The sequence below is a fragment of the Ammospiza caudacuta genome, chromosome 2 (genome assembly GCF_027887145.1).
Source record: "Ammospiza caudacuta isolate bAmmCau1 chromosome 2, bAmmCau1.pri, whole genome shotgun sequence".
NCBI classification, from domain to species: Eukaryota; Metazoa; Chordata; class Aves; order Passeriformes; family Passerellidae; genus Ammospiza; species Ammospiza caudacuta.
The window spans coordinates 100,881,981-100,909,587 of NC_080594.1; the positions used below are offsets into that span (position 1 = coordinate 100,881,981).

The window sequence follows — 27,607 nt, forward strand, 5'->3', positions numbered from 1 at the left end:
TACTGGATCACCTGGCAAAGCAAAGTCTGGCACAGAGTCACAGCTGCCACACTGCTGAGTTATACAGCCCTTGTGCTTTTAGGCCAGCTTCACATCGAGTGCGGAGGAAGGACAGAATGACAAAAGCCATAGTTTGGGGAAATTTCTGATGGGTTGTAATCACAACCAGAGTCAGTTCTTTAATCTGGCTCATGGAGCAGCCTTGGCAGCAGATGGGCAGCTGAACCAGGGCTGGCATGTGATGGGGAAGAAATCACTCTGGGGGATGGTAACTGGTCTGGCATAGGTCATGTCAGAGCAAAATTGCTTTCTCAGGTAAAACCTGAACCCTGCCAGCTTGTGGCACAGTTCTTTGTAGAGGCTCTGTAATTTGCATCATGTGGCTGAAGTGTTTTAACCAAGATGGAGACAAAGTAGGGCTGGGCTGTCTCCTGAAATGCCCTGGGAAGAGGAATTCCCTTTCCCCATTCCTGTTTTTGGGTCACCTTGGACGTGGTGAGGTAAATTACAGCTGAAATCAGTGTGGGAAAACACCACACCTGTGTAGAAAGACCAGTGTTTGGAATGTGGTTTCTGAGGAACCTCAAGTCCTTTGGGATGGCTATTGAAGGGTAAGCTTATTGTGGTGAGTGGCTGGGAGGCAAAACACACCTGTTGTTTCTGGCCACAGCAGCACCAGGGCTTCTGTGGCTGTGTGCCCCAAGGATGTGGCAAGTTCCTTCTTGCTGAAGGCAGCATTTCAGGCTGGCACAGGCAGCCCTGGGCTGCTCTGGCATTCACTCTGCCCATCCTGGCAGGAGGGAATGTGTCTGAAGGCTGCTCTGCTTCCGGCTCCTTCACCTCAGCCCAAAACCCCTTGTTTGGACTCCTGCTGCTGCTGTTAGCATTGTCCTGTCAGAGGCTGCGTATTTCTTCATATTCAAATAACGCTTATTTTATATTTACCTTAAAGGTTGATTTCTTTAGCACTTAACGTGGCATGATAATTTCTAAGATACTTGAAAATAAATCCTGCCAGAACCAATTTATTCAATGTGTGAAGCTCTTTAGATGTTTTCCAATGATAAATACTCATTATAAATGTTCTGTTATCCTTCTGAGGAATTCTGATAAATTATGGTAAAAACTGAGGTAAGAAAGTGACATCAGGAGTTTAATGCTATCTAGCCATCAAAAGGTAGTAGAATGTGCAAAAAATAAGGATGAGGGAAAAATATTTATGTAGCTTATATAATATGCCATAAATCCCAAGAGCAATACTTTTATCTCAGACATCCACATGTGTATCTCTAGTTACCCAAGGCAGAGCAGGGAAAAACAGTTCCAGAATATGAGAGCTTTTCGTGGTAGTCTATTGTGAATTCAGAAGGCAGGAAGATTTATGGTGTTATACCTCATACAAATTAATACCTCTTTGTTGACAGTGCCTATCTTATTTATAAATGAAATTACTGTTCCATCCTGCTTAAGCCTGTACAGTTGGGCTGAGGAACAAGGAAAACCTGAGCAAACTGTGATGATGAAATCCTGATTTCTTCAAGTTAATGACTGAAGTCTTTAAGGGCACTAGGGTTGATAATTGATTTGCATTTATTTATTTTCACAGACAGAAGCAGAGCGTTTTGTAGGTCTCTTAGTTTCTTTCTATGTAAAATGCAATTAAGAGCATGGGATAGGAAAGGAGCTGTGCTGTGACAAAGTCATACTCCTTCCAGCATTAAAAGAGGCTCTCTGTTGGCTGTAGTGGTGTTGCTGTTTGCTCCATTTTTCAAGTGCAGGATGACTGTCGGCTGGGAGGTCAGACCAGCTGGTTACCTGATACATGGAGGAGAAAACAAGGCAGTGCCACAGGCCCTGTAGGTCTTGCCATGGTTGACAGCAAGGCACAAGGTGATTGTGTAGACATTTGTGTGAATTTTGCCATGTGAGAATGGGGATTTAAGGTAGAAGATGCTGCTTGGCTGAAATTATAGGGGTTTCTACAGATACCCATATAACAGAATTCTGTCAATATAACTTTTCTGTCAAAATACTTGTTCAATTTGCCATTGTATGAATACCTGAATATTAATAGGTTGCTTTCATTACGGCTTTCTCTTTTAGAGCCTCCCCTTCCCCCTAGAAGTCTGTAAGTTTAGCATGTGTTTATATTTTTATTTTATTGTTTTTAAGTTCTAGGTCACTTCTTTTTTGGGGATACTTTTTGGAAGTCATTTCCTTTTATGATAAGATACTAGAAGCTGAAATTGCAAAAACAGGAACTCCTCCTGTTTTGCATGGACAAAAGTGCTGCAGTTCCATTTGCTGCTTCCAGGAAAATAAGTTGACTTTGTTGTTATAATTTGTTGGCACTTTTCTTGAAAAGATAAGTAAGAAGGGAGTACAGGGTATTCAGATACTCAGTACACAGAGATCATAAACAACAACAAGGCCTCAGTTTTGTTGTTTTAACTCATTGCATTGAGTTTTAGCTGCAAACATTCAGGAAAAAAACTGGTAATACTAGAAAAGCTGTTTAATTTCAGGTGTTGGAGTGGATCATTTTAAAGGTGTGAAAAATCCAGAAACTGCTGACTAATCTCCCTTTGAAACAAAGAGAGTCAATGCTCTATCTCAAATTGCACCTTCAAAAATAGAGACATCCAGAATATTTTCTGACTTCTGAAGATCACAGCTATAGCAATTAAACGTCTGAGGTCACTTTTTAGATGTGCAAATAAGACTGCGTAACCACCAGTCTTTATTTTTTTATTACACTGAATAGCTTAAAGCCTGATTTCTCTCTGTGACTGAATCCTTTGCTGGTAGCGCTCTCTTGTGGCTGCTACTTTCATTTAAACGACTTAAGGGATTTCAAAAATATGTATATTATTTAGAAATTTTTGCTTAGGACACAACAGTCTGTGTTGGATAAGCATACTGTGGTGGTTTTGCAAGTTCCTAAATTAAATGTAGTAATATATATTTTAATAATACAGGAAGATCAGTCTAGGCAAAAGTGTCCCAAGCGAGTTTCCCAGAAGATCTCAAAGGGACAGTCATATTGAGCATTCATGTTTTTAACCTCTTTTTTTGGTATATTTTTGGTGAAAAGCCATATGCCTTTGCATGGTGGGCAAATAGGGGAGGCTTGGGGGGAAATGAAATCTGCCTTGGCAGCCAGTCAGGTGGAGGAGAGACAGGGATGGGCACCTTCATTAATTGGCTTGATTGCAGATGCTGCTCTTCCTGTGGTGCTGCTCTTGCTGATGAGCAAGTTACTTCCTACAACTTTGGCTATTAAAAGGAATGAAAATTGATTTGGGAGACTTCTCAAGTGAAACTGATATGTGTGTTCCTGGTGAAAACTTGAAAACTTTTCACCCTGATTCTGTGTTTTCTCATTCTGGGGATGGGAAGGGAGAAGATGGGGGGTTAACCCTTGACCTATTCTGGTTTTTAATACAAATTTTTTAGCTGCTGTTTTAATTTTCAGCAAAGAGGCAAAGCCTAGGAGCTCAGATTGTGGTGGGCAGGGGTTTCCTTTGAACTAGGGACATACAGTTTGCTCTTTCAAGAACAGTTACTATTGAGCAGTTGTTTGCTACTGCATAGACTTGATACTATTGGGATTGTGCATCCAGTGTCATAACTTTATAAGCATGTCTGTATTAATACCCAGGGTGTGATGTTGGGTGTAGGCTCCTTTTTTCTTGTATGCTGTAACCCAACAGCACTGAAGTAATGATTCCAGGTTGTTTACTTAGTTGTACCCTCTTAGAGAGGCAGGTTTACACTTGAGATAAGACTTTGAATGAGAGGGATCTTGGCCCCTGACTAAAAAGTTTCTCTTTTGTAGGCTGAACTCTTGTGTGTGGCATTTGTCTGATCACCCATCTTCACTCATCTTTGGATCCTGTATGTCACATAAGCACTGTGATCCAAACTAATCCTAGTCCTTTCAGGGATATTTTTAAAATTTAAAACTAGTCTTCTGGGAAAGCTTTCATAGCAATTATGTGACTGTTTATAGCTGTTTTCCAGCAAATGTACTGCTGTGCTCAGCAGTTTTTCAAGTGAAGGTAAGATGAGCTGTTTGCTGTTTTGGCTGCAGTCTAGCAGGACAGCTCAGCAGTATCTGATTGCAGATTAAGACTGAAAAGAGGCTTTCTAAAGCAAATTAAAAATCCTATTAGTCAACTGTATTTTGAGGTTCAGGTTTTCTTTTTCTTTAAAATTGAGGAAACAGTAGGTTTTCCTTGTCTCTTACCACTCAATGTAATTCTCATTGTTTTTTTTAGACAACAGATTCAACAGTATCTACCCTATGCAATTTATTCTTCTGTTATGTAGAAAGAGGATGACTTGATTCTGGAAATCCAGGAAAAAAAAGTTCTTTTTTCCCACTTGAATTTTACTTCTCTGTCTTTTCAAATAAGTCACCAAGAATAATATTTGTCAGGTCTGCATCCTCATTAGCACAGCAATAACTCCATGGTTGTTAGACTCTTTCTGAAACATTGTTAGAAAAGCCAGCCATTAAGTCACAGTCTGCCTTTCTGTGGACTGAGTATGCACATGCACACACAGGCATGTGTGTTAATGTTAATAAACAAGGCATCATGCTAGGTTTAGCTTACCTTTATTAAAGGCTACTTCGAAGAAAACCTCATTACCTTTGGTTTAACATCTGTGAGTAATCTGTACTCTCACCTTTATATGAAGTGCAGTTGTTTTTTAATAGAATATATCAATTTGGCTGAGAAGGTTTTAGCCAGATGTCATCTAACTTTCCAGAAGGTTCACACAGTTGAGCTGTTGGACTTCTTTGTAATTTCTAATTGTCATATGCTGTCTTAACTGTATTTCTTATTAAAATCCAAATATATATGCTTGCATAACATGAGACCACTTTTTGCCGTTTAGCCAACCTCCTTCCAGAAGTCTGAGTATTTCTGTAAATCCCCAGAACTTCCAGCTTTTCATTTACAACTGTAAATGCATCCTGCTTTGACCTGTGAGAAGCTGGTCATTTTACACACGCAGGATGGGGGTCAGTCAGTTTGTAAGGATGCTGTGGTGCAATCAGTCCACTCTGTTATAGAACAGAACCAAAAAAATGTATAGCTGCTGTTTATTGTGATGGGTCCGTGAACCTAAGAAAAACATGATTGTGGCACATAGTCCAGTGTGTAAGAAGAAAGTTTATCTTTTTTTCTGCTATGCCAATCCTTAATGGTACAGTATAATTAATATTTTTCATCTTCCCCCAAAGAAACTCTGTGCAGCCTGTTACTGTATCCTTTATATCCTCAGGTATAATGATGGTCAACAACCATCAAGCAAGCTTAGCTTACATGTGCAAATCTGGCTAGCAGAAAGGGCTTAATTGTGTGACTGTGGAGTAAAGCTTATTTTTTCAGAAGACTTTTAAAATAAATTGTTCTTTGAAAGAACTCCCCAGAATTTGTAACATCATTCTCCCTGGGGGATGGATGTACCTGTAGGTGATGATTTCCAGTGCCTGCATACTGAGGTGGTTTATTTCTAGGGATGTAACAGGATGCCTCTCTTTTAGGCAAAGTGCTACTCCCTGAGAAGACTGGTTGTTTTTCATGTGTAGGAAAAACATCTGTAACTCTCCACTACCACTGATGATCCATCAGCTCTTAAGAGATTTTCTTTTAGCTTTGTCATCTCATAGGTGACATTAACTTCTTTACAATGTAGCGTCCCAGACCCATCTATTTACCTGGCCGTGCATTTGCTTAGAATATTGGAAAAGGATAGAACAGATCAAACGAACAGTTTCAGCAGCATAATGCCAGCGCATTTTACATGCGCCATCTCAAACGCTACTTCAAACGAAAACTAAAAATCCCCTTCCTTCCTTCTCCGTCAGGAACAGTCCTCTGGTTTCATTTTTGGGACTTTGCTCAGCTTTTCCCCACCGAGCTCCGCAGCCGCGTTCGGCGGCGGAGTCGCGGGTCTGGCTAATCTGAAGCGCTCCGGCTCTTAGCGGGGAGCGCTCACAAGGCTCCTTTGTCAGTCTAATTATATCCCTAAGCTGGCGGCCGCAGATTAGCTCAGGACAGCCGGTGGCAAGGGCTGAGGAGCCCCATGCTCTGCTCGGCCGGCATCGCTCGTATCTGCCGGGGACAGAGCCCGGGAGGGTGCCAGGAGCACCCCCGGTGCCGGCTCGGGCCCTCGGGCCGGTCCCGCTCGGCCGCCGGGAGCTCTGCCTGGAGCCGCAGGGAGGAAGGCACCGCCCAGCACGGAGCCCGGGTAGGTACGGACGGCTCTGCCAGCCTGGACAGGACGAGGGACACTCGGCAGCTCCTCACCCCTTCTTTCCGATGTTGGGATAAGCCAGTGCTCAGGGTGCCTTTCTCTTGGCTTTTTTCTGTCTCTTGTAACTTGTTGGATGAGGGGGATAAAAAAGCTATGCATTGTTGTCTCAAATGCATCCGATTAAATTTTCATTATAGGATTGTTGAAGTGGAGTCTCAGGTGTGGAAGAAGGGAGGTGACTTTGAAAAGAGCGTTTTGTTTTTCTTTCAAATTTGCCTCCCATTTCTCAGGCAGACATGGCTTTCAGTGTGCTTTGTCTTGCTGAGCAAAACCACTCCTCTCCCAGCTGGGCCAGGCACTGGGGTGCTTTGCATTGCTACTTTCTAAGAGGTCTGCAACCAGTTTTGTTGGGTGGTCTCTCCATCCCAGTACGGGATGGAGACAAATGCAGCAGGAGACAAATGCAGCGGCAGAGTCACTATTAGTGGAACTCAAAGTGTCCAGGCCTGAGAGTTTTTACGCCTCAAGCTTTTAGTGGTGTGGAAAGAAAATTTGGTGGACAAAGTTTCCCAGTGAAACTGTGAGCTGTTTGCCAAAATGTACGGAACTTACGCGAGGGTGGAAGGGGATTTTTACGGAACAGTGCAAGAGGAAATGAGTATTTTGATAAATGTGAGACCAAAATGGTTTGTTCTTCATAATAAATCTAAAGAAAGGGTTGTGGGATTTCTGTTTGTAAAGGAGAGGAGTATGAAGTACTGAGCAAAAGTGGGGGGGGGGGAAACAGCCTAATCATTGACATACACTTGTCTTACACAGTTTGGGGAAGGGGGAGGGAGTTAAATGATTAATTTAGGATATTTTTTTTTGTCACTGCCAGGCAGTCACTGCTTCCAGCTTCTCAAGCACATACATGCTGTGAAGGGGGAGTGCTAGAGCAGCGTGGGCTCAGGATGAGTTTCTGTCTCTATCTTCTTAGTGGGGACCAGACGGGCCAGTCATCTCCATTAGAGAAATCCTTAATCTGGTGAGGCTAATGGACCCTCTCACACAAGAGGGCTGCTCAGGTAGGATGATCTCCCCACTGTATTTGTGGGGAAGGATCCAGAAGAGTTAGGATCAATGTCTGCAGGTTACTGTTGATTTATAATAACATAGTAATACATAGCAGAGCACTGGCACATAAAAACCATCACACATTTCTGTGGCTTCCCTGAACTTTGAGTAAAGCTATAAAATATTAGACATCCATTAGTCACTTGGAGCTCATATGTGGTAGTCAGTATGTCTCAGTGATTTTTTTTCTACATGAAGATACCTTTTCTATTCTTTGAGGTTGTTTAGACATCCTTGTGCACAGCTCTGCACCACCCTAGGAGTGTTAAAAGCCAGCTTTGTTTCCCATCTGAAGGTGACTAAATGCAGCACATATAGTGCAAACAGCTGAGAACCCAGAGGTGTGTTCACTGCTCCAAGTTTAGTAATAGTGATGTAGGTACAATTTGCATGTGAATGTAGTCATAGTATCTGTGTGGTCTGTTGTGAGATTGTCTGTAGATACCTTGGTTTATGCAGGAAGAATGCGTAGATGAGCTCAGTTACTAAACTACTTGATCATTTTGGAGGGATGCTGATAATTTCTGCAGCTTTTTAACAAACAAACTTTGGCGGCAGAAGTAACTATTTATGAATATTAACTAGAGAATTTTTTCCTGTATTTTGTCATCAATTGTAACTGATCTGGGCTTGGAAAATTTAGATAATTTCTGATTTGATTTCTGTGTATCAAAGCCCGTTTCAACCTGTGGACATTTATTATTCTACTTTTGCCAGATTTACTCTCTTTAAAACCTACACTTGGTGATAATTAGGGTGGCTAAAGATTGGGATCTGAAGGGATGGTGTGAGCTGGGCTGGAAGAAAAATGATCTATTGAAGATTTGTGTTGTTATTGCTGTGAAGGGCTTCTGTTTTCAATTTTGCTTGGAAAATAGCTTTTATTTTGCTGTGAAGTGACTGAACCCAGCATTCAAGTTCTAATGATGTTAAATTGGGTGCATATCTTGGCACATTCAGTTTCTGTAAAATAAGCCTAAAAACCTAGTTCTCCAACCAAAATCAGCTCTGTTCCAAGAATCCCAGAAATGAGAGTTGTCTGGTCATTATTAATGTTCTAGCTCCAGGTGATTGTGTTTCAGGGCTGCCATATATCTGCTCCAAATGGGGGTTTGTACTTGTTCCCAGTGTATCCAAATCAAGGGAAACAGCTCTGTTTCTCACAGAATGAAATGTCAGAAGATGAAGCAGGACATAGAACCAGCCTCAGCAGAGGATCCAGCTTCTTGCACTTGCCTTTACTGCAGTCCCCATCTCCCCGCTAGGGATGGAGGGCATGGATTGCATTGTTAGGGCCAGGCTCCTACCCACAGGGTGGTAGAGGCTCTCAGAGACAGCATTGTACCTGCCCGTGCAGATTCCTTCTACTTCCATTAAGAGTCTACACAAAATGTTGGAAATATTTGGCTTGAGTTAGTACAGGCATAGGAAGATAGGAAGAGAGTAGCTCATGCTCCAAGAAGTTGCAGGAAAATATCTGCCCTTTGCCAGTGGAGATGGATGTGTAGGTGTTTCAGATTGTGCTGCTGTTTGTTATAATGCTGTTGTGGCCGCAGTCATCAGTTGGAGATTAAGAACGGCATTTAACTTGGAACTAACAATTAATTTCACCTGAAACTTGAGCTGCCCTGGGAGGTAAGGAGGGAGAGGTTACTTGGATGATTGTGCAACTGTAACCACCTTATGCCTTGGGCTTCCAACGTGTTAAAGCAGCTGAGATTTCCTGCCCAAATTATGAGCTCTGTAATGTGCCAAAACTCTAATGTCTGTTTTAATCTGAAAATAGTTTTTTATGACAATAAAAATCCTTTTTATAAACAATGTTGTGTATCAAAGAGTGATTTACAGCTGCATAGCTACCTCAATTCAGTGGAAGAAGTAAAAATTTTTACATGCACTAGTATATGTAATCCAGAAGGGGATTTTCAGAAGAGGAGTTTTTGGGGGAGTTTGGTTTGTTTGGTTTTGGTTTGGTGGGATTTTTTTCATTTGTGTTTTTGTTGGTTTGTTGGTTTTGTTTTGTTTTGGGATTTTTTTGTTGGTTTGGTTTGGGGTTTTTTAATTTTTTTTTTTTTTTTTTTTGGTAGAGCAGATTTTTCTTTCAAATCTCTATTCTCCTTCTGAGACCAAGATGCCTCAAGGGAAAATTTCTACATGAAAAGCTTATTCGGTTCTTTATTAATGTGGAAAGTAATGTAACTTTTTACAGTATTATACTCATTTTTTGTCTTAGTTATGGCTAAGCCAGAGTAAATGGGTCCTGGATGCTGTGTGATGTGACCAGTATTTATTTGGAAGCTTACTTGGGAATTCCAAGTGTTGTGAGAAGCAGTATTAGAGTATTTAACAAGTGAAAGCTTGTAAATAGATGAGCAATAAGACTTTATGTGGGCCTGTTGAGTTGGTTCTTCTTCTTACTCCAATAGGGTTTTTTGGATGAAAATAACTATATTGTTTTTAATAGGGATCGGCAGTATTGTTCTAAAGATTTACTTAATTAAATATTTCATTAAATGTTCCTGCAGTGCATCTGATTTAACCATTCCTTTTGTTAACAAGCCAGATGTAAATCCAGACAGGTTTTGGCTTCATCTGAAACAGAGTTCCATTCACATGTTTTTTGTATTCAGGGAGTGACCCTGAAAGAAAGGAAGAGTCTTGTTGTTTTTATAAAGCTCACTACAGATCTGCAGAGGTAAAAGACATGGCCCTAAAGTATTTGCCATGATGATACTTAGCAAGAGTTTTTTGGATTTTTTGCTCACCATGAAAAGACATTTTACACATCTTAAGTTTAATCTCTATAATATAAAGTGAGAATGTGATACCTCTACAGTTAAAATTTCAAGTCCTGATGTTTCTGCCTCTGCTGGGAAAGCCCTGTTTTTTGGCTTTTTGGAGGGGCTAATGCAGTTACTGTATCTTCTGTCCTTACTTAAAAGGATGTTTAAGGCTCTTCTGGATGGGCAGCCTGTATGCTGGCACAGAGTGTACTTTAGAAAAGGCATTGAGTTGCTGCTGTCTAGCCCCAGGACAGTAGGAACTTGGGGCATCTTAGACTGAACCAGAGGGAAAGGCAGTAGGACAGGCTTAAGAGAAAGGGAAGGAAGTGGCTGAGGCTGTGAGGCTCTAGAAAGCAGCATAGAGGTGAGTTCATAAGTGGGTAGTGGGACAGGTTTTAGCAGTGGGAAAAGACCAAAAAAGCAGTGGCTGGAGTGCAAAACCATCAGCCTGGTCAGAGAAATTGTGGATATTTTGGAACTAGAAAAGCCTAAAAAGTCGCTTTGCATACATGCATAAATCTATGCATGAATCTATATAGAGAGATAGATATGTGTGTGTATATACATGTAGTCTCTATTGGATATGAGTGACAGTGAAGGTTTACTTCAAAATACATTCTGGAAGATTTTTTTTAATTTGGGAAATCCTTTAATACACAATTTCAGCATGGAAATTTTCAGGAGGGCTCTCTGTATTTTTCTTCCTTCTCATATTCTTTCTGACATACATACCACCCTCCTTCCTTTATTTTTAAATAAATGAAGAAAAACTAAAGCAGGAGACTGTTCAGAAAAAGTGTTCCACCTCAAGTTTTGGATGCTTTGTCCTCACTTGGTTTGCTGTTAGATCCAAAGATATAGATATACCTTTATGTCAGGAGACAGGACAACACTGAAAATGGCAAGGAGAATTGTATTGGACTTAATCAAGAGCTTTTTAATGGAATTGATAACAACTGGTTTAGCCTAAATTAGAATGACTCTTGCATGTATTTATTTACTGAGAATGGCACAAGAAACCATTCGCATTCCTTACAGAGTTTTGCTGCTGGGTGATAGCTTTTTGCCAGATTTTAGATACTTCATTTCCGTATTTCCCTGGCAGATAGATCTGCCAGTGGTGACTAATGTAGCATGAAGTAATTTGAATTCTATGAATATAGCTGTCTGAGATAGATAATAGCAAATATCTTTGTATAGGATGATGACTCCTTTAGTATTCTGTAGAAAGGAATGTTGTTTGTCTGTTTTCAAGAGAGGGTAAGAAGAAAGATCAAATTAACTGCTCATTTAAAAAAATATTTCTTAATTTTAGAAAAATCATCTAGTTCGAGTCATGAGCTCCCATGTTAGGCAGTTGAATGAATTCTTCAAATCTGCAGTGACAAATACATATAACAGCTTCTGGAATGAAAAACAGTTACATTGTCAATTTCTTTTTACTTGAGCCCTCTGTGGGTAACTGCAGACTCATGGTGGTATTCGGCCTCCTTTTTTTTCCTGCCAAGGATTCAGAAGACTAGCAAAATCCAAATATGTTTTTAATACATTGAATAAATGATTTAGCGGTTCCTGTGCAGTGGCTTTTTGAATAACCAGTTAATTACATTATATGTTGGTCTTCTGGTGTGTTTTAATTTACTAAACAAAAGATTGGTGAACTGCAAAAAACCCTCATGGATTGGGAAGACTTTTGTTCCCCCAGCATACACAGATTTACTAAAAAAAATTTGTTAATGAGGTATTGGTATGTCTAGCCTACCGTTATTGTAAGGGAGGGGATGTGAGAAAACTGAGAACTTTGAAGTGGTTTGGGATTTATAAGCAGACAAACAAGAGCCCCTGTGCTGTCACTAGAAATTCTTGACATTTTCTGTACATGGAGTAAAAAAAAAAATAAAAAAATGTGTGTGAGCAGCTTGCTGAGGACACTGCAAAACCTGAACCTTTCCTAGGCAATTTGTGTGGCTGGCATGGGGCAGGCAGCATGTTTGTAACTGGTTCTGTTTCTGCAGAACAAACAAGAGCAGTGTGGTTTGGTTTATTTGGCTTTGACACAATCTAAGGGCACCTTGTGAGCTGTACCTCACAGTGCAGTGCTCGGGTGTGCTGCTTGTTTGAGGGTGCCAGTGATTGCACTTGACCTTTAAGCCTGTGCAGGTTTCCATTTTATCTCAGGGCTGCAGCCTTTCTGCATTTCCTTAGCCTTGCATCTTTGGCATGTCTTGTAGCCAGTTACTCTGGGATTAGGCAACATTTCTGGTTCTAGACAAGGTTTAAAATGACTGCCAGTAGTTTGGACCTCCTGCTGCAACTTTGGAAAAGTGAACTTGGGTTATTTTAAAAACAAAGTTTTTAACAACACAGAAAGGCTTTGTTGCACCGCCGAAAAGCTTTGAGTAGCACTGTGGTGAATGGAGGGAGAAGAGTTTTATTTTGATAGCTGCTGTTCAGCATCACTACACTGACTGATTCCCAAATTGTTGTGTTTGTACCTTGAAACATGATCTACAGCTTTCTATAGAAGCATAAGTGACTGAAAAGGGAATATATCTATTTTTAAAGAATCTTTAATATAAATGATTGCTACAACAGTTTTCACGCAAAGATTTAGGGCTGACAGTGTGTAACAGTAAGAGTTAAAAAGATCAGATGCTTCTGCTTTGGGATTTTTTTCCTGTCTTTGTAAATCCAGCTCAGTTCTGACTGAAGCCACTGACTTGTCCATCCTTTGACTTTTGAAAAATTGGGATTTGTTATCTAAACCCAGGTTTTATTAGGGCAAAGACCCCACCTTGAGTATTGCGTCCAGCTCTGGCATCCCCAGCACAAGAAGGACAATCGACCTGTTGGAGTGAGTCCAAAGGAAGCCATCGAGTTGATTAGAGGATTGGAACACCTGTGTGAAAATGCTAAGAAAACTGGGAATGTTCAGCCTGGAGAAGAGAAAGCTTTGGGGGGACATAGTAGCAGTCTTCCAGAACCCAAAGGGAGCCTATGAGAAATTGGAGAGAGACTATTTTCAAGGGCATATAGTGACAAGACAAGGGGGAATGGCTTCACATTGAAAGAGAGTAGGTCTAGATTAGATGTTTAAAAAAACTTCTTTGCTCTGAGGGTGGTGGCGCACTGGAATGGGTTGTCTGGAGAAGCTGTGAGTGGCCCATACCTTAAAAACATTCAAGCCAGGCTGGATGGGGCTCTGAGCAAATGGTCTGCTCTAGTGGAAGGTGTCCCTGCCTTCATCAGAAGGGTTGGAATGAGATGATCTTAAAGGCTCTTCCAACTCAAACCATTCTTTGATCGATTCCATGATTAATTTCTTGTCACAACAGATACAGATGAACAGTGGGTGACACCGCATTTGCAAGGACTGGCCTCTAATGCTCACTCCTGGTTAGATGTGCTGTGGGGAGCCCTGGCTGTCAGTGATTACTGCGGCTGTGGAGCGTAATTGTGCAGTCCCAGGGCTGCAGCCGCTAGGATAAAAGCCACCACCGTGTGGCCACGGCAGCGTGTGCGGCTGTGCCGGCCTCAGGAGGGCTCCGTAGGGATGAGGAACGATCCCGGCAGGAGGCGGAGGATCGGCCGTGACGGCGGCGCCGGAGCCGCGGCCTCCCGGGGCACAGCGCACGGCAGCCGGCAGGGGGCGGGCAGGGAGAGGAGGCCGGGAGGGAAGGGAGGGAGTCTCGGGAAAGGGAAGGGGCCTCGGCAAAGGGAGACACGGCCCGTGGGCTTCGGGATAGCGGCCCCGGCTGCCTCTGTCCCGTGCGGCTGCCTCTGTCCCGTGCGGTGCCGCTGCTTGCAGGGAGAGCTGGGCAGCCTCAGCCCGAGGTGTGTGCCAGCAGCTGGGCCTTGGCTCCTTCAGCAGGGGGCTGCAATGAAACATTACCAGACTAATCAGATATTAGGAAGAAATTCTTTAGGGTGAGGGTGGGGGGGCACTGGAACAGGTTGCCAGGGATGTTGTGGATACCCCATCCTTGGGAGTGTTCAGTCAGCCTGGATGAGGCTGTGAGCAGCCTGCTCTAGTGGGAGGTGTTCCTGTCCATGGCAGGGGTGTTTTAACTGAGTGATCTTTAACTGACTTTAACTGATCTTCCAACCCAAACTATTTTATGGGTCTATGAAATAAATTCTAGCAATTGGTTTTGATCTGCATGCAGGCCCCTGGAACTGCCTGTCACATTTTTGCTTTGGTTACTCTAGATGCACAAGCCTGTGTAGCAGGGTTACAACAGAGGTGCTATTCAGTAGATAAGAATGATACAGTATCTGTTGGAGAAGGTGGTGCTGGGGAAATACACGCTTCTGTTGTTGTATCTGCTGGCTTTATCTTTTTTTCTTTGTAACCTATCTTCTGTGCCTATCAACATTTTCCTTCTAGCTGCTTCTGTAAAAGCACTGGTAGAAAGATACTTTCAGTGAAATGCTTTTAATAATGCTTCCATTAATGCTGGAGGTTTTCTGACTTGTAGGTTCAGATGATCTCATTCTGTCACTCAGAAGTAACAGAGAGGTTTTACATGAGAATGTAAATGCTCAGCTTCCAGCTTCTTCAGTTGTCTGCAAAATATTCCTGTTTTGAATCTCTGAATCTTTTGTTTCTAGTTCTTCTATCCATTTGCTGAATTTTGGAATCAATTTTTATGTTGCAGTCCCCATTTTAGAAAAAATTGTTCCTTGAAGTGCAGGATAGATTCTTACCATTTAATTAGAATTACTATCAGAAAGTACTGTTGACTGTGTATGGTGAATTAATTTTTAGTCATGTGTGGGAACTTCCCAACAAAAGCAGGTGTTTGTCTATGAGATTCCCCCTTCTGGGTATCCCACCAGTATTTTTAGGCTGTTCAGACCATTATGTAAAAAAAAAAAAAAAAAGACCCTCTCAAAAATCCTGTGTGGCCACAAAAACAGAAAATTGAACAGAACTTGTAAATTCTTGTCCACTTGCCTTATGCCACAACTCAGTCCAGTCTGTTCTTCCCCTTGCTTGGCTGCTCAGGAAGATGAAAATGGTGGTGGACATTGTAGCACAGAAAATGCCTTCTGAAAATGACATTCATGTAGCAAGGAACTATCTTATCAAGATCTTGACAAGTTCCATGAGGTACAGTACTGACTTACATGTGCATCCCTTCTGTTTCTTCCCAGTGCTTGGATTCCTCCTGCCATTTGTCAAGCCCAAACTGTCACAGAAACCCTCTTCCCAATCTTCCCAACCTTCTTTTCCTTGTGCTCCAAATGCTGCTTGTGTTGTGCTAGTTTCCTAGTCTTGTGCTTCCTTAGCAGTACATCATAGAAAAGTAATTGTCTCATAAAAGATAAACCTTTTCAGCTGAATTGATGCCTAGGAGATCTGCTGAATTTGCCTTACCAGGTATTTGTGGTATGCTGAATTGTCAGTACTGTTAAAGATGAGCAGTGGGGGGAAAAGTTCATGTGATGTTCTGTGCAGCTGAACAGTGGAATTGCAACTTTTTCCATACCTGCACACAGGCTTGGAGCAAGCAAGGATTGTCTGGAGCCTGTCATCATATGGCTGAGCAGAATCTTCTGCACTTGTTTGCACTGAGAGTACTGGGGTTCCTCCACTGTCCCTACCAAGAAGGAGCAGCTAGAGATGCTCTGCTTAATCGCTTTCTCTTTTGTCACACTGAGAAGAATAGGCTTTTGTTTATGGAAACAATTACTTCTTTTTTTTAGTGACAATAATGATGCTACACTTTGTAGTGAAATTACAGTTTCCCTGTAGAATTGTTATTCTCCTTTTGTAATCCTGCATGCAGATTTTGGAAAGGCAATTGATCACTGATTTCTTCAGACCTTGCTGAATGTACTGTGAAAAGCCATGTACTCAGAGCTGACCTGTTTTGAAGATATTTGCTTTAGTTTTGGTCTCTAAATGCAGTGGTGGTATGATAACAGACAGATGTGTAAAAAAGGGGAATGAGTAAAAAAATGTAGAAGTACCTTTTTACAGTTCAAATTGAAAATATGGAACACTTCTTCAGTGTAGCAAATTACTTAACCTTGGAGTAACAGATTTCTTAAGTACAGAAGTGCATTAAAAAATTGTAACAACTACAGGTCCTATAAGCCTTTATTTCATACTCGGACTTCAAAAGATGGCATTTGTCAAAGCTCATATTGCATCTAAATTTTAAATTACACTTCCTCCAGGACGAGCCAAGAAGAAGAGCTATTAATTACTTTCTAAGAAGGTCCTGCTTCATTCCCAAGTGAGAGGGTCCAGACAAATGGCCTGTAATTGGCATCTGCTCACTGAAACAGAAGTGGCTGGATTCCACCCAGAAGGCTTATTTAACCTTAGGGAAAAAAGAATGCACTTACTCCATGAGTGCTGAGAGCTGTAACAAAACAGAAAGTCCTTGGAAGGCAATGCAAGCTGTAGTTACTAATTCCTGAGCAGAAGGAAGGAGGTAGAGGAGTATGAAACAGTTTTTCAAAACAGTTTTTAAGGTACATAACTCTAACAACAACCTATTGTTGGTACTTCTTAGACGGAATCTCTTCTGTTAGGTGAGCAGGAACATTTGGAGGTGATATCCAAGTAGATATTTGGGGACGTACATGATTCACTGAATTAATACTGAAATGTATTCTTTAAAAAACAATCTCAGAAAACACCAAAACAAACAAAACCTCCCTGCATATCAGGGATTCCAAACATTTCAAGAGCTGAAGCAGCATTTGCCTGGAGTTAATATGATTGCTTGTATCACTAACTTGTATGAAACAATGTACACGGCTTTAATCCTTCCTGTCATTAACTCGTTTCTTCCTATAAGCTCCTCCTATATGCACCTACCTACAGTAAAATCTTACCAAAGCCTTACTGTTGGCAAGTTGTAAAAGAGTTCAAAGTGTAATATTGGCTTTAACTATTAAATCTCTGGATACACGTCAGGCACTTTAAAATTTATCAATCTCTGTTCCTTGTAAAAAATACCCACCTCACCACGCATTAAAAAAAAAAGAATTGGTACTTCACTGCATCTCAAGCATTTTAAAGAAATGGTGATGTCTTTTCAAAACTGGCATGCATGCACGTAGAAGGTTTTACTGTCATTGAAAGTCATTATACCTCAGTCCTACCTGTGAAATGCTTTACTGCTGCCCTGGTAGATTTTTTGCTGTATGTCACCTTGTTGAAGTGTTTGCATTAAAGCAGCACCTGTGCCTCTGTTGCTTTCAGAAGGAATGACCTGGCCTGCAGGCCGCACTCCTGGCACGCAACCAAATTTACCGAGAGTCAGCCTGAGGCAGCCACGTCACACCGCGCCTCGGCCCATGCCTGCACCTCCTGGCACTCCAGCTACCATGCAAGGTGAGTCTGCTTGGCTTACACACATCCAGCTCAACAGCCAGCCTGCAACAACGCAGGTCATGTTGCTGAGGGGTTTTTTAAAAAACAACCAACACAGAATTGTGGTGTTGTACTCTAGAGTTGCCTGTCCTTGGTGCATGAAGGGGGAGTTGGGGAAGTTTGATGTGTGGGTGAGTGGAGTTCTGAAACGGTTTGTGATATGTGCATGTGATTGAAAGGTAAGAAACTAGCTTTAAAGGCAGTCACAAGGTTCTGCTTCTTGCTCTGTTTTTCCTTTCAGTGTCCACTGGGAAAATCCTAAGGCAAAGTAACCATCAAAATTAACATTCATGAAGTGAAATAGGAAAGGTAGAAGAAGATAAAAATACCGTTTCAAACAATTAAAAGGGCTTTATCTAAAGAGAGGGTGCAGAATGCTTTACTGTTGCCTTTTAAGGTATTACTGGTTTAATTAGTTTAACTGTCTTTCTGTAATCCTTCCCTGCATCTGTGATCTTGCTTGTCTAGAGAAGTAATAAGACCAATGATTTTCAGTCCCTGTTTAAAGCACTTTAATATTTGTTAGGTCACATTCAACACTAATGGAGAAACAGCCTGGACACCCAGGCAGTTCTAGCTGTGAAACTCTAAACCTTTAGGTAACGCCCCTTTGTGTCTGGTTGCAGGTTCTTGTTTGTTTCCTGCTCCTAGGTTACATTCTTTATCATTTTCATGGAAGATTTTCTTGGTTTTTGGAAGGGAAGGGGTGTTAATTTTTTTTTGCCTTTTGTTACTTTTTCCTCCTCAGTTACACTGAGCATTACAAAAAATTAGTCTGGTGTGCATTCCCGGTTTGGGAAGCAGACTTTGGTTTTCTATACTTAGTGCTGTGCATTCTCTGCTGAATCATTACTCCTTGAGGTTAATCTTTGGTGATAGTCAAAACAAAAAAGTTAATACTTCTGGTTTTTATTTTATTGTTTCATCTAAATTTTACATTTGGATGAACATTTACAATGTTTTTACATTGTTTTCTTAGGGAGCTCCCTACTGTTTTTAAGCTAAGTTTTTAAACTGCCCTTGAATAAAGTCAACAGAAAGGGGGGTTTTTAAATGTTGTTTGTAATACTTTATTAGTAGAAATTTTAGCAACTTTGATTACAATTTCTGCTGCTTTACACTGATTTAAGGTTTGTGTTTAAATATCATATGATATTAGATTTAGATTTTTAGATTGATTTAGATTTATAGATTTCAAGAGAGTAAAAGTCCTTGTACATAGAAACAAAATTCAGAAATTTCTAAAATCTTCTACAGGGTTCCTCATTGCATTGCTATAGCTAAAGAGTATTTCTACTATTAATGAGTCTTCTCTACTAAGCTGTAAATCATTATATGCTTCCTGCTCTTCCTGGTGGTTGTCCTTGTACCTTGTGAAAGTAAAATACTACAAGATGTGTCTCAAGGTGTGTTTGATAGGAGCTGGGTGTGTTCCAATACTTAAAAAAAAGAGAAAAAAATGGTTCCATGCCAGTTTGAAATGAGGTTTGGTCGGGAAATTCTGGATGTAAAGGAAGAGGGGATGGGAATAGAACAGTCCTCTCCCTTCACATATCAGAAAGAGCCACAACTGCTGGCAGACACTAATACTAATAAAAACAAGGGATTCTTTCTCACATGCTGCTGAAAGATTTAGTGGCCTTAGCACGGTCTCTAATCACAGTTCCCAGATCACTGCCATGCTGAACCCCTTGGCTACCTGTGCTGCCCACTTAAAAGACAATATATTTGGGAGATTTGTCAGCCCTGGTGTCTGTTGTCCAAGACTGTTTCAGAGGCAGAGCTGCTTTTACCCTGCTGCTGCTGGAGGATACCCAGCATTCCCATAGTGGCAGCCCAAGGATTTTGGTACTTTGGGGATCTCAGTTGCAGAGTGGGGTTCTTGGGGCTTGCTGATCTGCAAAAAGAGGTGAGCAGCCTCTGAGATTCCCCACTTTATAAGTACATTTCACAAAAAGCTCAGCTGATCAGAAAGCACAGCGATCAGTAGCTAAAAACAGCAGTATGCAAGGAGATAATTGAAATAGCCCAAGGAGGGGATACATTTCTAGCCCAGGCATCCCATCCCTGGGCTGTTTCTGGAATTTCATGTCCTTCCTTGAGCTAAGCATCTGAAATTGTTATTCAAAGCCTAAAATCTCTTCTGATTATGCCTACCTGCATCCTCTCAGTGAGTGTGAAAATTCACTAAATCACTTGTAAAACATGGAGAGCTCCACACTTTTTTGTGTTGGTGGAGTGGGGCACAGCTGGCCAAAACAGCCCCATGAAGACTGTCCATACTATCTACTGTTAGGTTAAGGTATAGGCAGTTTGATTTGCTTTAGGGTTTTGTTGGTTGGTTGGTTTTGCTGGGGCTTTCTTTTTGCCAGCCTGATGAATCTGAACATTTGAAAAGGTGGATGAAGCTAGAGGAAGATAGCCCAGAAGAGGCTGTAGGAGAGAGGGTGGTCCTGGAACCCAGCCCTTCATATCCAGCACTATATGTATGGGGGTTTTATCATGTGACTTTAATGCAAAAATTGTAAGTTATCTTTGGAAGCACTAGGCTAGATCTAGATGCCTCTCATGGAAGGCTAGAAAGCTGGAACTTATAAAGCTTTTGGTGCCTTCATTTCCATCTGTGAGTCTTCTGTCTTTTTCACAGAAGTCATAGTAACATGGTGCAGACTTTTTTCCTGGCCCATCCTAAACTAAGGCTGAGTTTACTTTTCTGGGAGGAATGTAACTGAACTATCTTAAATTGCTGAAAGTTTAAACCCTGCATTTTCTTGCAGTAGGGTATACTATAACAGAGGAGCCTTTGGGTTTTTTCTGTGCCCCTGGTTGTACAGATGAACCCAGCCACCTCTTCTGCTTCATTCTGGTATTGCAGGTGTGGCTGTGGGACCAGTCTGCTTTGAGAAGGCTGCCTAAACTGAGCTTTTGGGGCAGTTAGGGTCAGGTGCATCTGGTTTGTAATCCCATGCTGTTGCTGAGAGGAGATAATTTCTGTAATGGTCCAGGAGCAGAAGCTCATGCCCCAGGGTTGGGAAGGGTGTTTACTGGCCAGTGTGGCCAAGGGATGGTGTTTGTAGATTATTCCTGGACTTCACCTACCCAACTTTGACCAGTGTAGGTGCTTATATGAATCTGCTCTAAAACAGCCACTGAGAGAGGATTATCCTGGGATGCCAGCCAGGCTCAGGCAGAACTGGCCTCTGCACTCTCTTCCATGTCAGGGTTCACAGGAAGATTGCCCTGCAGTTTAGGACCACAGGAGGCCACGCTCTGCATTAACATGCCATTAGAAACTTTCCTGTCCTTTGAAGTGCTTCCTGCTTCTGCTGGGTTTCCATTAGGCATTTTCCAGCAGGGCTTTGACCTGCTGTGATGATATCTCTGCTTCACATTTGATACTGGCAGATTTACATGAGACCTGTAAACTGAGGCTTTCCTGCACAAGTGGCATCTTTCTTTTAATTAATGCCAGGTATCTGCTTGGATTTCATGAACTTAAAGGTCTTTTCCAACCCTAATGGTTCTGTGATCTCCTTAGTGCTCAAGGGAGTGGGAATATCAGCAATTCTTAGTAATAGCTGACTTACATTACTCTTTCACAGAAAAATCCTAGTAATAGCCACAATACTTTTTACATGCAACACAGTATCAGCTTAACATGACAATTAAGACCTTTTAAAGGATTCAGCAAGATGCTTTAAATGCTGAAAATAAACAAATGAAAGAACATAAAATCCCACAAGATGAAGCTATTGTTAGTGTGTCTTGTTAATAAAATGCCTTTAGAAAATAAGCATAAAGCATATCTTCTCTTATTTCGTATAAGTTGCTTTTGACCATGTTGTCTAAGAAAAGAAGTTTAAAAGGCTATAGTAGTAGAGGGGAAAAGAACCAATTCTGTTAATATTGAATTCCAAAGAACTGTTGAGTTGACCTTTGCAATATTTTTGACAGAAGACCTGTATCACTCTTGGTATTTTTTATATGGATTAATCTAATTTCATTGCTAGCTTTCACAGGTCTCTTTACAACACAAGATTTGATAGATGCTTCATATAATTATAACTACAGGGAAGTGGAATAAGTCTGGGATTTCTACCAAGGGTCTTTGCACACAAAGGCAAGAATTTGAATTTGGTATATAAAAGCAGGAGGAGCTGCCAGTGAAGTTCAAAGAGGGAGATGTGATGAGAATAATTGTCAAGACTGTCATCTCAGCATCAGTGTGTTGGATTGACAGGAGGTGGGTACTGTGAGAGGGAAAATAAACGAAAGGAAGTGAAACAAAACTCAGGGGGTAGGAAGGTAACAGAAGCAGCAGGATTTTGGAACCGTGTCCTTAGCAAAAGACCTGAAGAAAGTAGTGACAAAGATGATGTTTTTATAGAGGAAGGAGTGGTAGGGAGAAACTAGTGGCAGTAAGGGTTCTTGAAGGAAAGTCAAGTTTGTTTGGCCATGCAGCTTTGGCATCTCCTCCTGAAGTTTTCCTGCCAATGTTGTGGAACTGGGTGGAATGGAATGTTGTTTTAAGAGTGTCAGCTTGAGAGTGGTTTGAAACCACACTGCTAAGGTGCATGTGCAGGTGATATTTGAGACAAATGCATTTAGTGCATCTCTGCTTAAAAGTTAAAACATCAAACAAATAGGCAGATGTGGATGTAACTTTATTGGAGTAACTTGGGAAGGGGGAATAACGTCATGGGCTAAAGAAGTTTGGAGTCATATTTCAAAGATGAAGTGAGGAAATATGTGAGTTTAACAGCTGGAAGAATCAGGGTGCCTGGAAAATAAGCTGAAAAATAAGTTGGTGTTTTTCCTGGGAAGGAGGGAGCTAATGGATCTCAAACTAAATTTTCCTAAAAGCAAAGTCAGCAAAATCAACAATTTGCATAGGGAAAAGGGACCCTTCAAGGAGATAAATGCATATTACTTACTAGCAAACTTACATCGGGAAGCTGAGGTAGTTACTAAGGTTTCAAGCTTTGAATCAGTGGTGGAATATCAAGTTGGAGCCCTGAGTTAGTGTTCAAACTTTGTTTTGTTAGATTGTCTTTAACTGCTGTGCAGATGGATTTAACCAATATTATTAAAATGGGTTGTTATAATTATGTTGTGAATATAATTTTTTTATATTTATTCTGACACTTTGTTTGTTTGTTTCCTTCAGTAGTTGTTCTTCTCAGGACTTGTCAAACCCATGGGATCAGACAAGTCTATACCGCTCTTCTGACCAATTCAGCTCTTTGGGAAGTATGGACAGCTGGGACCACACTCCCCAAGTAGCCCAGTATGGAAGACTTTCTTCTGCAAGGTCTAATAGTAGCATTGATCATCTAGGGAGCCAAAGTAAGCGGGATTCAGCCTATGGATCTTTCTCCACAAGTTCTAGCACCCCTGACCACACTCTGTCCAGTGCAGACACTTCTTCAACAGAGAACATGCTTTACAAAGTGGGGCCCTGGGAGACTGCTAAGCATGGAAGCAAGTCTGGACAGTTTTTGAATGACAGCAGTGGAACAGAGGACAAACCTGGGTATTTGCCAGCTCCCATCCAACAAGAGAACAACAAAAGTCCTAGAGCAGAGGAAGACCCAGATGGCAAGCCCACTAGCTCGGGAAAATCCAGTTTCGGACCTATCTGGTACGTCCCTGATAAAAAGAGGCCTTCATCTCCTCCCCCGCCACCTCCACCTCTTCGTAGTGACAGCTTTGCTGCCACCAAGGGCCACGAGAAAGCCCAGGGCCCTGTGTACTCAGAGGGTGCCAGCACACAGCACTTTACAGCCCTGAACCGATCGCAGCCCAGGAGTGACTGGAGCTTGGAAACTGCAGAGCAGCAGCGACGGCCGTCCAGAGCATGTGACAGGAGGATCAGCAGCTCAAATTACAAATCTGATCTCAGTTCAGAACACACTTTTTCTTCAGCTGGTGACAGGTACAGTAGTAATGCAGGAACTGTGAACAAACTGCAGCCATCCTTGTCCAGCACTGACATTAGGTTTGCACAGTCTGCTTACTCTTACCACCACCAGCACCAGTACAGCGATGAAAGCACCTTTTATCACAGTGCAAGAATCTTAGCTGCACCTAAAGATCAGCAACATTACCTGTCCTACAGTGGCATTCAGGAGTTAACTACAGATCATTTTCATGGCTACAGTCCAAACCAAGCCAGTCTGCTCAACACTTCCTCTTTGAACAGTGCTGCTGAACAGAAGGTGGACAACACTGGACAAAGTCGATATTATTGTGTGACAGCAAAACAGCCTGCTCAGGGAAGCTCAAAGCCATTACAACTCAAGGATGACAGCTGGAATTCTGCAGTGGGAACTGATTTGTCACTTGGACCTCATGAAAATCCTGCACTTATTACAATGGCCCCAAACCCAAAATACTATCTACCTCAACAATCTGTTGAATCTTCACTGACAAGGTGTGAGAACAGTAGTCATTACCCAGAGGACAGAGAGGGAGATGCTAGGTGTGCTACAGTAGAAGAATCTAAAAAACCTGATCATACTGAAAAATCTGGACAAAAGAAAAGCTGTGAGAGCTCTGAGGAAAGTGAAACTAGGCACGGTCAGCAGGAGGATGTAAAGGGCTGTGTCCTTACCACTGAAAACAGATCTGCTCAGAAAGATTTTAGGTGGGGGAAAGATGAAAGTAGCAAGATTTCTCCTCAGAGGACACCAATGTTGCACTCTTTAGCTCAGGAAGGGAAAAAACAGTCTGACAACAACCCAGAAGTGGTATCAGAACGACAGACCTCATTTGACACTCACCTGTCTAAACAGGCACGAAGGAGTGATCGTTTTTCAACAACCCTCAGAAATGAGATCCAAATGAGGAGAGCCAAGCTGCAGAAAAGTAGAAGTACTGCTACACTAGTAGGCTCATCTGAAACAGAGGAGTGCAGTGAGACCTGGAACCCAGATTCAACAGGGAATGTCATCACATCCCCCGACACAAACTTTACCAGCTCCTACAAAGATCACCTGAAGGAAGCCCAGGCCAGGGTTCTGAGCGCGACGTCCTTCAGACGCCGGGGCTTGGAGCCCAGCCCCGCGGAGTATCCCCCCCGGTCACCTGAGCGGAAAACTGCTAGTTACAACTCTTCATCACTGACTTTGGTTTCTGAAGATGCCTCTGGATTCCCTGAGGCTACACAAGCCAAACCAAATCCTACAGGGAGTGGCACTCATCACGTTTCTCGGATTGGAGCCAGGAAGAGGTTCACAACAGAGCAAAAACTGAAGTCATACTCAGAACCAGAGAAGATGAATGAGGTGGGCATGTCAGAGGATGAACGCCATGCTCATTGCCGTCCAAAGAGATCAGAAGAAGCCCTGGGTTCATTTGCAGACAGGTGGAAATTTTTTGAAGAAACAAGTAAGCCTGCATTTAGAAAATCATCACAGAAACCAGGTCCCCATGGTTTAGCAGAGGGACAGCCTGAGAGGCCAGATAGGAAAGCACAAGAGGGAGAGGAGCTCTGGCATGAGAGAAGAGATCAGGTAGCCTCTGTTGGACCTGAAATTGCTCATGCTTCAAAGGACAGTGTCCACCATAGCAGCAGCAATAGGGCTGCTGAGAGGCTTGGGAAATCTGCACAGCCACAGCGCCTGGGAACCTTTGCAGAGTATGAGGCATCGTGGAAGGGGCAGAGGAAGCCCGTAGAGCCAAGGGGCTCGGGAAGGTACCACTCAGCTGAAAATATCCTCGATACAGGCCATGAACAGCATGGGAAATCCCAGTACTCCCATGAGAGGTCTAGATCATCCCCTTCCACTGATTTCTACAAACAGGTACACATGTCTTTTGTATTATTCTTTAAGTTGCCCAGTGTGGTGGAGGACGGTAGAGGAGTGGAGGGGAAAAGAGAATTTTTATGGAAATTTCCAATTTAGGAACACTGTGTAATATGGTATTTGCCTTTTGTCAGTAAAGGAGTAAATGTTACAGGTATTTGCCTTTTGTCAGTAAAGGAGTAAATGTTATAGGTAGCTATCTTAAGTAAAACAAGGAAGATCAAAGTTTGTGCTGCACAAGAGCAGTTGGATCAAAATAATTTCTTGTGTGTTGAAGTCGGATAGAAAAACATGATTGATTTGCTAACACCTTCTATTTTTACAGTAGAGATTTTGAAGGTTCAAAGCAATTTTCACCCAGACTTATTTTTTCATTGGTGTGGCTGTATTCCCTGTTTGAATTCTCTGAAACTATGAAGAAAAGTGTTCCACATGTAAATAATATATACTTTGTCTCATTTTTAATGGTCTAGTAATTTCCATTGATTTCCTCTTTTCTTCTAAACTTGCTTCAGGCAAAATTACAGAGGACTTCTGCCTGAAAAAGTTGAGATTACAAATATGCCTGTTAATGTTAAAGCCACAGCAACAATGAAACTGCTTAATGTTTTGTTTTATGTCAGTTTGCTTGATTTAAGATTTATACATTTATTCCTTAGAGAGATGCCAAAATCTGTTCAACTTGCAAGTAAATATTATGTTAATTTTTAACCAAGCAGGGCCAGGCAATGGTTGGCAGGTGGCACTGGAAGTAAACAGAGAAACGAAATCTCTTTAGTTCTCTGTTAAAAGATGTTGTTCAAGCTACTATGAGATTGCCTGATATGTATAAGGAATCATAGTGTGTTCAACCTGAACTTTGCCTCCTGCTAGAATAGAATTGAAGCAAAGCAGCTGTATATTACTTTTTCTGTATTTTTCCCCTTTTAAAAACATTGCATACATACATACACAGTTCACCTCTGTGTGTGTGTGTGGACATGGAGTAGAATGAGAATAGCTCAAAAAGAAACAAAAATGTTGATCTCTAGAAGTTGGGGACTGTCTTTCCATAACTTTTTTGCATCTTTAAGTTTGGCAAAAGTTCTTTTTGAACTCTATGTGCAGACTTCACTGCATGGATAATTTACTAGGGTAGGGATTCAAAGCACTGAAAATATTCACCTGGACGTTACTTTGAAAATTAAATTCACTGAATTATTAAATAATTGCCTACCCAGCAGAAAAATAATCTATTCCCTGTATGCATTTCTGGTTTATTAGTCAGTGCTCTTAATTCAATATAGGCCTCCTGGGGCAAAAAGCACGCACCTGGAAAATATGGTGATAAGCACATTGAAGATGCTTACAACAGACTGAAGTAAATAAAGATGTTGTTTTGCATATATGATTCAGATTATTCCAGTGCTAATGTGCAATTAAATTTCCTGTAGGTTCAGTGTTTGTAATGCAAAGCTGTGCTTTGGGTGGGGTTGTTTGGAGATAGGGAGATAGTAACGTTCTGGAACAGCACTGTTGGTGTTGTACTGAGAAACTGAAGTACTTGCACGGGGATTCACAATCTGGTGCATACTTGCATCTCCTAAAATGTGAGCAACTCTTCTGCAACTTCTGTGCCTCTTTTTTTTTTTTTTTGTTTTTGCCAAATGGAAGTTGCAAACATTTATAAAAATGTTAAGCTCTTGTATAGATCAGCAAAGCAGAGCAGCAAGGCGAGCACAGCCAGGTCGGGAGTGCAGCGCAGGAGGTCACAGCACGCTGTACTGCTTAAAACCAAACAAGCTTAAAACATGCTATGCTGTTGACTTCATGTGTATTTGAACAGAGCAAACCCACAAATAAGAGGTTCCATAATCACAGATTTTTTGAGAGTCTGAAACACGATGACTTAGTCTCTTACTTGTACTACAAACCTCTTTTAGGAAGTATCAGTTGAAGTAAGGAGGCAAGCAGAGGATTTAAAGGAAGATGGGGAGTGTATTTTGTCTAACATTAACAAACTGGATGAGAGGAACTGCACTGTAAGGTAAGTACAGTCTTTCTTAATTTCTCTCTCTAAAAGATTTGGTTTTGACCAATGTTTTTGACAAATTTCTGTGATCTAATCTTTTCCTGACTCAAACTGCAAGTTCTGCTGTGATGATTTCAGAGTTTTTGCCGTGCCTTCTTCCCTTATTTCCCTCCTTCTCCCCAAATACGTCAATGTGCATGATAGAATTAATTTTGGGACAGAAATT

General features: G+C 41.6%; 1 protein-coding gene across 3 annotated transcripts in view; it reads left to right on the plus strand.

The window, feature by feature from the left end:
• The window catches only part of SHROOM2 (shroom family member 2), a 117,940-nt gene that overhangs the window by 55,800 nt on the left and 34,533 nt on the right, over nt 1–27,607 (plus strand). Inside the window, exons 3-5 of one of the 3 annotated variants that reach the window (XM_058799913.1) lie at nt 17,392–17,523; nt 22,730–25,367; nt 27,293–27,396. In XM_058799913.1, coding sequence (XP_058655896.1) covers nt 17,392–17,523; nt 22,730–25,367; nt 27,293–27,396 — 2,874 coding nt within the window. Of the gene's footprint in view, nt 1–17,391; nt 17,524–21,675; nt 21,806–22,729; nt 25,368–27,292; nt 27,397–27,607 lie in introns of those variants that run through there. The other 2 variants (XM_058799914.1, XM_058799915.1) reach the window with 2 other exon arrangements.